The sequence below is a fragment of the Trachurus japonicus genome, chromosome 14 (genome assembly GCF_045865225.1).
Source record: "Trachurus japonicus isolate A0001 chromosome 14, Traja_1.0".
NCBI classification, from domain to species: Eukaryota; Metazoa; Chordata; class Actinopteri; order Carangiformes; family Carangidae; genus Trachurus; species Trachurus japonicus.
The window spans coordinates 7,580,449-7,597,882 of record NC_140920.1 but is presented as its reverse complement, the minus strand read 5'-3'; the positions used below and the strand labels follow the sequence as shown (position 1 = coordinate 7,597,882).

Here is a 17,434-nt window from a genome sequence, read left to right as displayed (position 1 = left end):
TAGACATTCGTGCAGTAAACTGAATATTGAATATTCAGCATCAGGACAGGAGGAGAGGTTATAAACCTGACTGTAAATCCTCAAGTAGAAGCTCCAGCTTTTATTTGCTTCACCTGCTGAACTGAACCATCTTATATGAGAGACGGGCATCTATATTATATCAGAAAATCCTCTCAAATCATCCTGTTGTTACTGTTGAAAAGAGGAATTTGGAATTTGGTATTATTATATATTTAACATATTTTTCTACTTTCTTTTTTCTTTTCTTCCCTTTTTAAGGAAATTAAAATACAAATCATCAGGTGGCAGCCACATCACAGAAGAGGACAAAAACTAAAAAGCAAAGAAGCTAAAACATGACGGCATGAAACAGGAAAGTACCCAAACAGAACGACATCGAAGAACAAAACTAACAAGTTCAGACTTCGTTGACTTTGAAGACGACCAATGTTGTTTTTACATAGAGGAGGTATATTTTCATAAGCCTTGTCTGGCTTCCACCTCTCCTGCAGAATGCTTAATTTCATTACTTTCATTGTTTTTATGAAGGCTTTCTGTCTACGGTATGTGCAAATAAACTCAACTGAACTAAAAGAGTCAGATCAGAAGGAAAGAGTCGGATCCAGAGCAGCATCGTTTACAAGTTTAATCAGCACCGATTCAACTTCTTCTAAATAAATGTGTTTCTCCGCCTACAGACTGTATATTATGGAAAGCCGTTTTAGTCATAATGAAATAAATTAATAAATGCATAAATAAATAAATATAGCCATGAAATGAGTCCCGAATTAAATAAATAGGATGATAAATAGATATAAATGAAATATAAATACATATATTTTTATTTTAAAAACAACATTTTTATTTTTCCAGGGGACTTTTATTTTCTAACGCCTCATTTATTTATTTCCAGATACTTTTATTTCCTAATGTCACATTTATTTATTTCCGGTTACTTTTATTTCATAACGTCACATTTATTTATTTCTGGGGACTTTTATTTCATAGCATCACATTTATTTATTTCCGGCGACTTTTATTTCATAACGTCACATTTATTTCTCTCCTCTTTTATTTCATGCTGCAATATTCAAATGAGGGGGTGGGGTTATCTGGACCCTTTCAGAGTAAAACATCACATGCGGAAGTGCTGTTGTTGTTAATTGTTGACGGCTACTCAGCAACTTGATCAATAACTTGGGGAGGAGAATAGTGTTTTAAACATATTTCGTTTTTTCTAGTTTCTGTTGTTGTTACACATCTCTCTGCCTTATGTGTTAATATAATACATCCATGCTTAAGTGTGCTGCGTAGCAACCAGCTAGCTATGTCTAGCATTATGTCCCTGCCACAGCAACTGGGTAAAGAGCAGACGGCAGTGTGTCTCGAACACCAAGTGGAGAGGCAGGGATATTGTGGAGCAGGCTAGCACAACCTGCACCCACCTCCCAAAGAAAACATATAATGAACTGCAATGAAAATATTTAAGTCGTTACCGGGTGTAGCTACGTAAACAGAAACAGTCTCTTTGGGTGTGTTAGAAACCGCATACTACATACTGCATACTGTCCATACTCCATACTACATACTCATCAATCAGACAGTATGCAGAGCGTTTACACTGCAGCATACTACATGATAACCCATAATGCATTGCGCTCCTACCCGAGCCAAAATCAACAGGCTAAAGCTGATTTCATTTTAGCTCTAAATTCTTTAAATATATCACTTTATTAACATTTCAAACATGTTTAGGTGAGAAAGTAGCCGTTTAGATCAGCAGTGTGTCGTTAATTTGTCTAAATACCAGCTGTTTACAATTTTGTTCGGACGATTTCGGCGCTACTAAAGCTAGCCGTCGTGAGCAACGCACTTCCGGTCACTTTCACAAAATAAAACACCCGTTGCCCTTTACTATATAGAAAACCCCAACGATAGAATTTGTGCTTTTATTTTGAAAACAGGAAGCGAACCTTCCCTCGATGTAGCTAGCTTGGAACCGCAGTTTTGACTGCTCTCGTCCTGTTAACGGCATTTAACCCTTCAATATGCCTTACCAGAGAGTCTTGCCAGCTCTGAGATCGGCCTGGTTCATTGTAAAACATTTATTTATTGGTGTAAATGTGGTGTTTTACTGTCTACTGCGGTCCGACGGCAAATTCACGTAAGCTACTGCTTCTCTGGGAAAGAGCAGAGCAGACACGTAAACGTACTACTTGTTCTTCTCAACCAGAGTGCCAGTAGGCTACTAACACATAGCTCAGTGGATAGGGAAGTGGATTGTTCACAACAACAGCACTTCCACACACTAGATCCAGCGCAAAATAAGGTGAATAGGCCGTCGTGTGATGTTTTACTCTGAAAGGGTCCAGATAACCCCGCCCCCTCATTTGAATATTGCAGCATGAAATAAAAGAGGAGAGAAATAAATGTGACGTTATGAAATAAAAATCGCCGGAAATAAATAAATGTGATGCTATGAAATAAAAGTCCCCAGAAATAAATAGCCTAAATGTGACGTTATGAAATAAAAGTAACCGGAAATAAATAAATGTGACATTAGGAAATAAAAGTATCTGGAAATAAATAAATGAGGCGTTAGAAAATAAAAGTCTCCTGGAAAAATAAAAATGTTGTTTTTAAAATAAAAATATATGTATTTATATTTCATTTATATCTATTTATCATCCTATTTATTTAATTCGGGACTCATTTCATGGCTATATTTATTTATTTATGCATTTATTAATTTATTTCATTATGACTAAAACGGCTTTCCATAGTATATAGGCTCCGCTACGGACCAAACAATACGACCGGACGCACCAGGTTCAGGTCCAAAACATAGAAGATAAATAACTCAGGTCAGGTCGGATAATGGGCTTCATTTTATTTGGCTGCATTTGGTCTTAGAATTAACGCTGGTGAGTCCGGCTGCATCAGGTCAGAGATTCAACACCAGCAGGTCGGACCGGGTCGGATTTTAATGTCCAGGCCTGTTGAGAACTGTAGCAGGAATGAAGTAGCTTAGAAAGGGCTCAAACAGGCGATCGTGGGCTTTGAGAGATTTTGTACATTCACTCACATTCAAGAACTTGTTGCAGAAAATAGAAACAGACCCGACTTCTAATTGAGAATCGGCCTTTATTTGAGAATTTGCAGTATTCATGACAGTATAAGTCATCCTCATAACTTGTTGCTCTATTTATTTTGCACTGAAACTTTTCCAGACCTGGAGGCTACTGATGATGTCATACAGTAGGTGGATCAAAACTACGGTGGCCCTGAGAGTTCAACACACTGAAGCAAACAAGCAAGTAAAGTGACCGGTGGTGCAGCGGGTCCGTCAGTAGTGTGTTGTGTTTTCAGACAGATGAAGATGTTGTTGTCGTTTTGTGTTTCCTGTGCATAAAAACTGCAAAAGCTCAGTGAAAAAAAAAACAAAAAAACACTGTTGCACAACTCAGAAATGTTGTGTCTTGCTGATGAACGTGTAATAATCTCATGTGTGATTCAGCGTTCACGCGTTGGGAGGGACGAGGCGAGAGGAACGACCTGTTAACGACTAAGAAGGAAGTTGATGGTTTCCTGAAAGTTTCTCAAGACTCAACTCCCACACATACACGTTTCATAAAAAAAAAAAAAAACTGTCAAGCTGAATCATATCTGAGCTCTTCTTCCTCTCTGAGATCTGTGTCTGTTAGTTTGTTTTTGTGTCTGAACCTCACACCTTCTCATCCTCTTTAAGGTCTTTAAACTTTCCTTTCCTGGACGTCGTTTTGCCTCGTTGTGTGTTTTGAACTTCCTGTCTCACAGTTTCTATCTCTCTCTCTCTTTCTGACGATGTTCATTCAAATCACAGCTGATTTGAATGAACGATGCCTTCCAGGGAAGAAGTAAAAAAAAAAAAAACCTACGACATAAATAAAAAACCCGTCACAGATTATTAACTTTATCTCACGTGCAGAACACGTTTGCATCGAAAAAGAGGAACTGAGTCAGGATGATTCCTGTTTCCACACATATTTGTGAATATTAGGATGGAAAATTCAAGAAAACAGATAAAAACTTCATGTCTCGTGTTTGTGTTTGATATTTGAATGTTGGAAAATGACGGAGAGACACCTGCCAGCAACACACACCAATCAGCACCGGTTATTTGTGCTTTACTGCGTAATCGCATTTACAACAATTAAATCAAATAACGTTAAGTTTTGTTCCTCGTTTTCCATCTCTTCACCTGACTCCCATTTTCTCTCTCCCTATTTTAGACAAATGTGTTTCGTAAGACGGCGGCATGTAACTTTGTTTAAATGTTAATAATGTTACCACAGCCCCCCCCCCAAGCTCACACTCTGAATGGTGATGCTGTGTGTGTGTGTGTGTGGAGGAAGTCAGATGCTCAGCACTGTAAACCCAGGGGGTCAGATGTCACATCCGGCCGGCGAGAACGCTTCAAAGCTCCACAGATATCTTTAGAAACTGACCGTCACTGTCTTTTATTTCTGACCGCACAGTGAAGCCGGAGCCTCCGAGGCAAAAACATCTGCCGCCAAAACGCTCCAACTGTGATCAATCTGTCATTACAGACAGTGAAAAAAACACACAACGATGGACAGAGGAGTCGTGTCTGGACCATTTCAGATGAAGAACATGAGAGAAAGTGTGTAATTGTTCATTATAGGATGATACAAGTTTACTGCACTTGTGTGTTACTGTGTGTTGGAGGCAGATTAATTGATTACTGGAATTTTTTCTTACATCCTGATATCAGTCAGGTCCTAGAATAAAAAAAATAGAATAAAATATTTGTCTACCTTCAGCAAAAACAGTAACAAACCCAAACTATTTGAATAAAACAAAAATAAAAAGATTTGAATATACCTAAATACATACATCTAACAGAGAGTTGTAAACAGGAGTTGTAACGCTCTCTGAACTTGTATATAAGGAAAACTTTTATTAATAAACATTTATCAACCTGGTGAAAACCTGTTTTGTTTACAAGGAAATCTGAAAGTTGAGTCTGAAGCCATGTTTCCATCCACATGTTTTTATGTGCATAAGTTATAACAAATTAAAAATGTCTTGTGGAAAAGGTAAAATTTGATTAAATGTCATGAATATGGACAAAAAGTTTGTCCTGTCGATCTCATCAGATTTTCTCTTGATCAATAAAAGGCTTATCAAGTGAGAAACGCTGATGGAAACAGTTCTTTGCCGGATAAACTTGAATCATGATCATGTTTTACGTCAGTTCTGCTTCTTATTTCTGACTTTTCAAAGACATAATAGTGTGGTGGAAAATTGCTGCTGTATTTTCCTTGTAATGAGTAGTAACGTAGTCTTTGAAGAAGTAGTAAAACCTTGTTGCAATCCTGTTAACTCCATTAGTCGAGAGTAAACAAAGAAAGATGCAGATGGACGGACAGACAGACTTTCCCTGAAGTGTCTTTAAACCACGATCTCATAGAACTGTTTGGATCACTGCCGTCGTTCGTTCCCAAACCTCAGGTCGCCTCCACTGTCATGCAGCATTTAGGTTAACGCTAGGTGTTTTCACGCTGCTATGTTCTGATTGCTGCGCATTTCTTTTCTGCAATTCAGTTCAAAAATATATGGAAACACCTTAAAATGCAAGAAATGTAAATTTGATACATCAGTTTGGTCGCAAAACAGTGTGCAGCGTCATTATGCACAGATTTTTATTGGATTTAAAGCTCTTACAAAGTAAATTAATCTTCCTACATCCTTTTTTTTTGGGATTTAAAGCTCTTACAAAGTAAATTAATTTTCCTGCATCCTTTTTTTTCTCAGCCAAACTTTTGAGGCTGATCTTCCTCGATGACTAAAGAATTAACTTCATTAATCGTTAGTTCGTTAGTTTCCACCTTTGCAGGTATTGAGCCCAGGTACGAGACAAAAGACGAGTCTGTTTCAGTTTCTTCCGTGTTAAAGAGCCTGTTTGTTCCTTATAGAGTCACGGACGCACAACCTTGTACATAAGCTTATCCGTGTTTTGGGATCTGAACCAGGAGGAAGCGACTACGTCTATCCTGAGGCGCCATGCTGCGTTTTATCATGGGTCATCATCAGCCCAGGCCTCAGCACAGCCGTCGCTGCTGCTGCTGCTGCTGCTGCTGCTGCTGCTTCAATGGATGTCTGAGGAACAATGTGTCCTGTGTGTTTACTCTGCCCCGGCCTCAGTGCCATGTATGGATGTACACAGTGTGCCATGACAGAGCCTCCATACATAAACACAGCGCCGGTGGAGCACATGCTGTAAACATCTTGATAGTGGCGATATTTTACATCATACTGACATCACATGTTACTATACTTAACTCCTGAGCAGGGGTCAAACCACTTGACTGGTTTACAACAGTTGAAAGACAAACATGAGCCTTTGTTGGCTGCGATAACATCTGGTTCTCCAGCATCTTCCTGAAGCCAGTGGACGGGATCAGAGGTCAGGTCCTCTACAACAAACTGAGGAAACCACTTCACTGTGCGTTTTTTATAGTAAAACAAACCTCAAAGGCTCAAAAAGTGCCCAAAGCATCCGTCCACATACTTACGGCCATGTAATATATCTTATTCAAGTCAGATAAACATCTCTCAAAATTAACTTTGAGTGGTTTCCTACAGAAAAAAGGGTTCACTTTAAGATATTGCATTAGTATATTTAATAACACGCAGTACTTTTATAATCTAATTATGACTGTCAATGGTTAATGGAAGTCAGCTGCTATTATGTCATTTCTAACAACTTAACCAGCTCCAAAATTCTTGGTATCTGATAAAAGAGCCAAAAGCAACACTCACGACTCTGCACCTTGAGCTGCAACGAGTTAGTTTAAGCTTCACACGCCAAAATCCTGACCGTCCAGACACACAACAAAAACAACAACATGATGTGGTGACGGTCTCTGGTTCTGCTTCTTGGCAACAAACCAACAATTAACAAGGATTTTATGTTACTGTTGAAGTTGAACTGTGTTCCTCCATCGGCCTGAGCACCATGTGGTCCCAACCGCCATCACTTTTTACTGCTTGTAATGATCTAATTAAATGGTTAATCATTCAGCTATGCAAACAGACAAACACTCCCACAGGTTGATACATCAAGTAGAAAGAATATATAACTGAAATATTAAGGGGGGCGCTGACAAGGTGACCTGATTAGGATCGGGCATCGTTTGAATTTTAACAATAGTTCAAGTTCAAGTTTATTTATAAAGCACATTTAAAAACAACCATTGTTGACCAAGGTGCTGTACAAGCCATATAATATCAGTTCAAACACTTACTTTCAGACTCCAATTCCACATAAAATATACAATTCCACAAATAAATAACTGAGTTTCCCGGATTTAACCTGCATTGAAGGCCAAAGAGAATAGGTAGGTCTAGGTCTTAAGCAAAGACTTAAATTGATAGACATCTTCAGCAGTGTTTATGCGGGTATAGGAAGCTTATTTCAGAGCCTGGGTGCTGCCACCGCAAAAGCTCTGTCACCTTTACTTTTGCATCTCGATCTAGGAACCTCCAGGAGACGCTGATTTGATGACCTTGTTAGTCTGGCTGCAGTTTGAAAGCTTAAAAGGTCACATAAACAGGGTGGGCCTAGGTCATTTCAGATCTTAAAAACAAACAATAAAATCTTAAAATCAATCCTACATTTTACGGGAAGCCAGTGTAGAGAGGCCTACACTGGTGTGATATGGTCGGGTAGCTGAGCTTTGGACAAGTTGAAGCCAATGGAGGGATGACTGCCCCAGCCCAACATACAGAGAGTTACAGTAGTCTAGTCTCAATGTAATAAAAGCATTGGATAACACTCTCAAAGTCCTTGAAAACCAGATAAGGTTTGATTTTGGCAAGGACTCGTTTGTTTTGACAACAGAACTGATCTGTTGGTCCAATTTAAACAAGGAGTCTAGTATCACACCAAGACTTTTAACAGATGACTGATTAGAGCAAGTTCAAGGGCCAAGTGCATTGTCCTTGTTCAGGTAATGGCCAAACACTACAATCTCTGTCTTGCTTTCATTGAGATGCAAGAAGTTTAGCTGCATTCATGTTTTTATGTCCTCCAAACTTTACTGTTTTGTTTGAGTGGAAGATCAATCTGGATATCATCTGCATAACAATGAAAGGAGATGTTGTGTCTTTTAAAAATAGACCCCAAAGGTAATAAATACAAAGCGAAGAGAATGGGGCCTAGAAAGGAACCTTGGAGGACTCCACATGGTAACGGGGCAGCAGATGAGGAGAACTCACCAAGGTGGACAGAGAAGGTTCGGTCGGCCAGGTACGACTGGAACCATTTGAGGGCGATACCTCTGATGCCTACTGTTCAAGGCGTGATAGAAGGATTGTATCGTCCACGGTGTCAAATCCAGCTGTCAAGTCTAAAAGAACTAAAATAACAGGATCCCCAGCATCAGAAGTTAAAAGGAGATCATTAAAAACTCTTAAAAGAGCCGTTTCAGTGCTATGGCGTGATTTAAAACCAGACTGAAATTTTTCACAAATGCTAAAATTATCTAAAAATGGTTGAAGTTGATTAAGAACAACTTTCTCCAGGACTTTAGAGGAAAGGGCAACTTGGAGATTGGTCTGAAGTTGGAGAGCACAGAAGGGTCGAGGTTAGTCTTTTTGAGGAGAGGTTGCACGACAACAGCATGTTTAAAGGCAGTGGGAACATGGCCTGAAGTAATAGAGGTATTAATGATGTTTAAGATACTCGGACCAACAGTATTAAAAGCATCTTTAAACAATATCATCTCCGATTCAGATTCTATTAAGAGGTGAGGTCAAACAAGTTTGCATGGTGTACTGGTTTACAGGCAGTTGGTGGACTGTAGACCAAAGGCAGAGTGCAAAGAGAAAACGTTTAGGAATCTTTCAGGGGAATCAAAATTAAAACTTTTTAACGATACCGATGGAATTGAAATGTTAGAACCGGTTCCATTTGATTCTCGGTTGTCAATGCCCAACCCTCGGCTCAATTCTAGCATCTATCCAGAAGAAGTACCTATGGGCGGTGTCACTGATCATCACTGATCATCCTGTAACCCCCTCAAGCCTCGTTTTTGCTTCTGTGTTAACTCCACACCGTAACTATGCTGGATCGATGCTGTTGTGCACCTTTCGAAGTTCTGAATCATGCGAACCCATCACTGTTCAATTCACTGCCTTAATTACCGCTGTGGTTTCAGAAGGCTTTGTTCATCTTCCAGGTATATCTCAGCAACAGTTAACCATGGCGACCGAAGTGGAAAGGGTGTTTTTTGGAGCTAGAGATGATCGATGTTGAAGAACAAATGCTTCCATTGAACAAGTTGATTCCCAAATGAAGGACAAGATGTTTGCAGAAGTTGTCTGTATGCCCACTGGTCCGCATCGCCTTGGCGCGTAGTTTCAATTTTTGCAATGCTGCAGAGGCCTCCATGCAACATTGCAACTGTTTTAAGAGTGGAGAAGAAGAACTGAGTGTGTAGCATTAGTCAGAGCTAACGGAGCTAACTGGTAAGCAGGTTCCTGTTTCTAATACACGTGGTATCGCTGATACCCATGTATCGGAGGCGTTTCTGGCTCTGGTATCATAATCAGAACAACTCTAGGCGTTTGTTGCTCCCCCCAAAAAAGGATGTTGTCTTTTCCCAGTTGCATTTGAAGCCTCATCGCGTTGCTGTGATGCAATCGGTTTGCAAAAGCAGCTGGTGACGGACGGCTCTTGAATTATGTTTCTGTATCTCACGGACTTAGACATGTGCCCTGTGTGCGGCGCACAGCAGCACAACAAACAACAAAAGGGCCGTTGTGCGTCGGTCCCAAGGTCATCATCTGCAGAGCAGCTCTCAGCGCTTCGGGTGAGGTGCGAGAGATTTTAGATATGTGTGAAGGGCAGCAGAAATAGAAAAACAAACGACCTCAAGGACGTTAATCATCTCCAACCACGGTCGCCTTAACTGACTTATCTAAAAAACAAAAACTTTGATACAAACTGCCTTCAGAGAAATCCTTACACTGCTCATCTCATGATCTCATCCACCCAGGACGTTTCATTGGCTCTTCTGGGTATGATCCCTCACTGGCTTCCCAACAACCAATGTACCAAGTCTTCTGTACTTTCTTACCTCGTCTCTTTGTGTACTACAGCCCTGTCACAGCATTATCACACAGTCAAATACTGGTTTGCATGAAGCCAAAGAGCCGCACACATGTCCAAGAATAAATTAGAGTTGCTTCTTTAGAACAACAGTAAATATCATGTGAGTAGCCTAGTCAAATTTTAAAAATAGCACAGAAGACAAAGACCAACAAACAGCCCAGCAGCAATACGACCACCTCTTATTCCCCAACAACCAACGTCTTTGATGAAAGAGTCCAAAACGCTGTAGGAACTGAGCTGTGACCTCAATACATCAACCTCAGAGAAGGATGTGATGGAGGGAAAACTAAATGTTTGTTAACATTTATCAGCCAAGACTCGCTGTTGAAACTGGCTGAGTTTGGTTCAGTTTCCAATTTTAAAAATAATCAGATAATGATCACCTTTACTTATAGAGTATTGATATCTTCTGCTGAATAATATAGGATTTTTGGGGAGTAACGAAATTCTGATAACTGACTAATCAGCTGATATTCCCCAAGTTTATGTTTTTTTCAGTGTTCAAATATGATTCACTTTTTTACTCATTAACAGTGCAGCTCTGCAGTAAACTCTGGCAAATGTCCAAAAAATAAATAAAAATAACTATAAATAACAAATAACCACAAACTGAATGAACACAACATTGTTTTTTTTTAGTGGATCAACCAATGTTAAATGTTAAGAGTTCAAATTGGCTCTTACAGTATCAGCCAGTGGACATACGCTGACACTGACATGTCTGAGAAAGGCTTAAATCAAATGATTCATTTGGTCAGAACCTTACTTTTATATAAAATCTGTCAAATCACAGGACAGATACAACAATTAAAACTACCAGAAGAAATAAAACACCTCACAGGAAGGTCAAAACCACAGAAAGCTGGACCATAAAAGTGAGTTTTTAAAGGCTCAGACTCACAAACTAACTCCTATAGGTCCTCCATGGAGGTTGTCATCATGAATGGCAGGATTTATATTTCGGGCGAGGGATGTAAAAATTCAAGCACCAAGACAAATTTTCAATTAAAATGGCGATACAGGATTTAAGTTAAAGGGATAGTTCAACATTTTGGCAAATTGGCCCATTGCCATAATTGCTATAGTCATAGCAGTAGGTTCGTTACCTTTAATTGTAGGTGTAAGCTATTTTCAGTACAGCGGAGCGCAGCAGCTGGCTGCTCAGAGCTACGCTACGGAGGCTAAGGGAATTTCTTGGTTTCCCTCATTAAACTCATCAAATACAACATCCCAAAACTCCACAGCGCTTTTGTAGACAAGTTGTGAGCTGCACAACCACCACGCTATGAGATAATGACGGAACGATACGAAACGGAGCCGTTTTCGAGGTAAATTCATACAAAACCGCTGATGCGCGTTGCGTTCAGGGACAGTTTTTCAGCAAGCAGACTCTGTATTTACCCTGTATTTACCTCGAAAACGGCTCCGTTTCGTATCGTTCCGTCATTATCTCATAGCGTGGTGGTTGTGCAGGTCACAACTTGTCTACAAAAGCGCTGTGGAGTTTTGGGATGTTGTATTTGATGAGTTTAATGAGGGAAACCAAGAAATTCCCTTAGCCTCCATAGCGTAGCTCTGAGCAGCCAGCTGCTGCGCTCCGCCGTACTGAAAATAGCTTACACCTACAATTAAAGGTAACGAACCTACTGCTATGACTATAGCGATTATGGCAATGGGCCAATTTGCCAAAATGTTGAACTATCCCTTTAAGAAAATATCTTTTTAATTCCATGAGCCTTTTAACAAGGGACTTAAAGGAGATCACAGATTTCATGTTGTGAACTGGTGTGTAGGGAGCTGGATGTAGCCAGGAGAGACGCCTTGGAGGGTTTTTCTTTTACAAGAGATCAATAAAGGCTTAAAATCTATTCTAAGACACACTGGGAATCAGTGCAGGGAGGCTGAAAGAGGAGTGATGTGGTTGCGGTTAAAAGCCCGGCAGCAGAGTCTGACGACGATCAATAGATTTCCGAGTAAGACAAGTAAAAACACTGCAGTGATCCAGGCCTGATTAGATTTAAAAGACTGTAAAACTCTCTCTTTAAATGTTTTTTTGGTTTTTTTAAAGATACGATTTTAAAAATATTTCTGCGATTATAAAAACATGATTGTATAAAGTTTTGTGGTATCAGAAGTTAGATCTGCATCAAAAACCAAGTGGAGAGGTTTACTGCAACAGGCTCGAAGGCAGCAGCCGCTGATTGGTTGATTACACTTCAGAAAAATTAGGATTATATCTCTCTCTTTGCCATTGGCTGATTCTATTATCTCTATGTCTATTTACGTAATCATCAATCCTTAAACACACATCACAAAGTGATTAAGTTAACTTGTCTTTATATGTTGGTGCACGATATTTTTGAGATAGGCTATTAAACACTTTTACTGTATCCTGAGCAGCACTGTAAAAACATAATATGATGCTAATTATGTCCTGTTCTATATAATCAGATATAGATACAGAGTCATGCAAAAGTTTGTCCATCCCTGGTTTAAAATGCCTGTTAATGTGAACAGTTCATCAAGTGGGAAGATGATGAAACTATCTCCAAAAGACATAAAGTTAAACACCCTTTTACAATATTTTAATCAATATCAGTGTATTATTTTAGTTTTCTACAGTTTCAGAGTGAAAAAAGGGAAACAAAGCAGCAGCCTGCAAAAGATGGAAACAAAAAAATAAAAAATATACAGTATATGTTGTTTAAAATGTAAAGTGAATGTGTCATCTGTAACTTTATGTCTTTTGGAGATCATTTCATCTTCGACTTTATCAATGAACTCAACCAAATGTGAATTCCACTTTCACTCCTGGCGTCTGATCTCGACCTTTTCTTCTGCTCTGGTGTCATTAAATCAGTTTTTCTCTGTTAAACGAGCGGTCGAAGCAGCTAAAAAACACTCTCGATCTGCTTCCTCTTTCTGCAGCGATGACTGTTTCCTCTGTGGTGCCACTTGAGCAAAGAGAAAAAAAACACAAAAAAAACGGAGTGAACATGTGTTGAGAGTTGATTCGCTGCATCAGTGACGTGTTTGCCTCTGAAAGGAGTCGAGTTGGGACAGATCTGAGCTGCATGTCGATCAGAAGTAAAGACTTTGACTGAGTAGTCTTTCCACACTTTTTTTCTGCAGGTTTCAACAGATTTAAAACTTTTTAAGACGAATACAAACTTGTCCAGACGAGACAGAAAAGTACAAAGGCCACAGAGGGAAAACAGGAAACTAGAAAACTAAATAGATTCATTCACATTTGACTGTGTGTACGTGCGTATGTGTTTGCTGGTGGCAATTCACAGCTGCTTTATACTGTATTTTTCTCTCTTCTCATGTGACCCAGAGTTCTGTCTTTGAGTACGTAAGTACACAATGTGATGTTTTTGTGGAGATGAATAAATCACAATAATTTAAACTACAGTCATTAAAAAAAATCAAGTCTCGTGTCAAACTAATTTTACGTCTCGAGAATTAAATAATTTGATGTCCAGGATGTTTCCGCAGCAACACAACACTCATGGTGCTGACAATGCAAAACAGTGTTGTGACACATTTTTGCTTTATTACAAAAAAAACAAAAAAAAAACATTGTTGCCCATAAAAATGGAATAATAATTCTGTTTTCAGACACATTCCTCTCTTTTTAGGGCCACGGGCCATCGCACCGGGCACTGGTCCCAACAGCTATGAAAGTTTTGAGAAGATAAACACTTTATCTATCAAGAATAAATCACATTGTCACAATCTTTCTTTCAGAATGTTTGAAGCAGCTGACAGATGAATTTCCTTCAGGATTAATAAAGTATCTATCTATCTATCTATCTATCTATCTATCTATCTATCTATCTATCTATTATTAACAATCTTTATTGCAGACACAACAAGCGGTCCATATCAACAACAACAGACATGTTAAAACAGATCTATCTATCTATCTATCTATCTATCTATCTATCTATCTATCTATCTATCTATCTATCTATCTATCTATCTATCTATCTATCTATCTATCTATCTATCTATCTATCTATCTATCTATCATTTCATGAGAAGTGGTTAAAAAATATATCTTATTCCAACTTTATGGCCAACAGTGTATATATAGAATACTGTATATGTATATTGATCTGGGCCTAAATGCCTTTAACTGTGCAGCCACTTTAGTTCAACCCTTCCCGAGTTTGTTACGGTAAATATGTTTTATCTGCATGTTAGAATTTGATTTGTTTTATTTTGTTTTGTTCGAGGGCATGAAACAAAGAAACAAAAAAAAAACCTTCCTCCAAAGTGAAAACTTCAGAGGAAGTCAGAGCTTTTTCTTGACCTCCGTCGGCCTGCGTCGACTGACTCTCAGGTTGATTCAGTTACTGAGTCCAGGTTTCGGTTTCAGTCCCTGAAGAGACACGATCGAGTGGAGCCCAGGCGTCCAGCCCAGAGTCCTGACGTCTGCCTGTTTATGAACGAATGGACGACGACAAGGAAGACCGCGTCTATTTCTGTACCGCTCCACAGAGGAAATGAAAAATCAACACCGACCACTTTGCCTGATGCATTCATGATGACAATAATAATAATGAGGATAATAATAATAATATAGAGGGATGACATCATCATGTTTCAGTCGATCTGTGTGTCCTCATCCCACCACTACACTACACTACACTACACTACACTACACTGTGTGCTCTTGTTTACTGCAGCGTTTGGACCTTTAAGGCAAACTGTGTCGAAACTGTGACATTTATTTACCAAGTTTCTTTTTAGAATTAACGACGTATGTCCAGACGATTTTCTGCGGACGTGTCAGTGACAATGAGGCGACTGAACCCAGAGCTTTGGACACGCCACAAATAGAGCCGCGCCGCGCCGAGTAGTAAATTACACATTAATGTCCCAGCGGGGGAATTTCCTGCCACACAGATGACGAGGATGAAGAGTCAGCTGCTCACACTGACAGGGAAAATCCTTGAAGTGTGTTTTCACATGTCGTTCGCTCCTATCACACGGTGCAACCCCAGGTTTTATTGTTGAACGTTAACTAGAGTCTGTGGATGGAAGTTATTGAGTCAGTAGTGATAATAATAATAATAATAAATAGTTAAGACACTTGGTGAGATATTTAATTGATGGATTACAACGACGTGTATCAGCCATGGATCATCAGGCTCATTGATGGGCCTGATTCATCACCAAGTGAATCACACATTTCTGATTTGATCTGATGTTTTGAGAGTTTGAAATTAACAAATGTGTCACTTTATTCAAATGTAGAGCTGCAACAATTCGCACAATAATCAATTATGAAATAATCGTCGACTATTTCGATAATCTGATAATCGGTTTGAGTAGTTTCTTTAAGAAAAAAAGTCCAAGATTTCAGCTTCTTAATTAAATGTGAATATTTCTGGTTTCTTTGTTCCTTTATGACAAAAAACTGAGTCCCTCTTTGGTTTGTGGACAAAACAAGACATTTGAAGACGTCGTTTTGTGGTTTGGGAAACACTGATTGATATTTTGGCCGAGCAAATAATGGAGTTCTGGCCGCCACGGTTCACTCCACGCAAAAGTCAAGATGTGGATTTTTGCTTCGCTGCAGGAAAGTGAATGTTTTACTCGCCCAGTCGCTCACAGAGTCGGGGGTCAGCAGAAGTTACGCACCACAGCTTTAAGTTTTGAGTGCGCTGCTGAAATTCTTTTTCATAAAAATAAATGTATAGAAACATTTTTAAAAAGATGTAAAATAATAAAAGCAATGGAAAAGCCTGAATAATCTTATGTAATATCTCTATGATTTGCATGAAAACTGGCCGGAGTCACATCCTCATGGAAACACTGAGTATGTTCACTGTTCACTGCACCAAACAGCAAAATAAATGTGAAAATAAAAAACAAAAACAAACAGGTTCTGGTTCTGGTTCTGGTTCTGGGTTTGAGTCTCACCTGTGGTTTGTCGCAGCTCTTCACACAGACTGATGTGAGGAAACTGCAGCATCTGCTTCCACTTCTTGCTCTTTCCTTTTCTGTTTCCACCTCCTCCTGCAGAAACAAAACCAAACAAAACAAAGTTCAGAGGTTGATAAAAAAACAAAAAAACAACAACAACTGACTTACAGGCGTCTGTGAGGACCAATCAGCTCAGTGATCAATCAACTGAGGTCGGATGTTCTAGTTTCTGTTGCAATAAAAATAAAGTTGATGATCTTTTTTAGAAATAAGCAGAACGGAGGAGGATGTGGAGCCGACGTCTGATTATTCAGCACTTCACTTTACAGTTTACAATAATAATAATAATATGTAATGTATAATATAATATAATAATAATGAAGGATGATTTTTTTTATTGTTTCACCATGGTGTTGTGTTCAGGTTCAAGGTTCAGGGTCGAAATTATGAGGTTAGAATCAAGAAGATGAGGCATGTGCGTGTCTGTGTGTACTGTGCATGTGTGTGTGTGTGTGTGTGTGTGTGTGTGTGTGTCACGGCTGCATGCTGGCAGAGAGAACAGGAACTTCATCTGGTTTCTATTTGTGTGTTTGTGTCTGTCATTTGTTCTTTGTGAATCTTCATTTTCTGAAGAACACACACACAGAGACACACGCACACTGATTCAAGTGTGATCAAGTTCATTCATTAGTTCACCATGAGGCTGCTGTAAAAAAAGAAAAGAAAAAAAGGTTCAAGTCCCTGCAGGCTGATGTTTCTCAAGAACCAAGCGGATGAGGAGGGTGGGAAAGTAAAAAACAAAAGCTCCTCATCACACTCATCATCATCATTTATCAGGTAAACATCTATTTCCTGCTCAGCAGCAGCAGATAAGACGTGAGTTGTTCTGCAGCTCTCTCGCTGTCTCTCTCTGAGCACCGACGTGACTTGTTGTTGTTGTATGAGAGCGAACAGCAGCTGCTTCCTGCAAAACTTCATCATAAATATTAAAACGGTTCTTTATTCCGGGCTTCGTCTCGTTCAGCGTTACGTTCATCATGGACATTTTGTTTCCCTTCGGTTACATAAAAACAACGGACCAATCAGAGCTCAGGAAACAGAACGGGTTAAACAGAACAGTGATATTATTTAGCTAAAGCTCGTTAAACAAAAATGTCTCAATGCATTAATGAGTTAATGAGCTAATGAGTTAATGAACGGTGGCGGCTAACGAGCTAACTGATGGACGTCACTTTGACTGGTCAGAGTGAAACTAAACTGACGTCAGCATCAACAACAACATTTATTGGCTCAAGAACTGAGACAACACACCCTTAC

At 39.3% G+C, this 17,434-nt stretch overlaps 1 protein-coding gene across 1 annotated transcript in view; it reads right to left on the bottom strand.

The window, feature by feature from the left end:
- The window catches only part of grk6 (G protein-coupled receptor kinase 6), a 67,299-nt gene that overhangs the window by 37,665 nt on the left and 12,200 nt on the right, over positions 1–17,434 (bottom strand). The window contains exon 2 of the mRNA XM_085797266.1: positions 16,115–16,210. Within this exon, the coding sequence (XP_085653392.1) occupies positions 16,115–16,210 (96 nt within the window). The remainder of the gene's footprint in view (positions 1–16,114; positions 16,211–17,434) is intronic.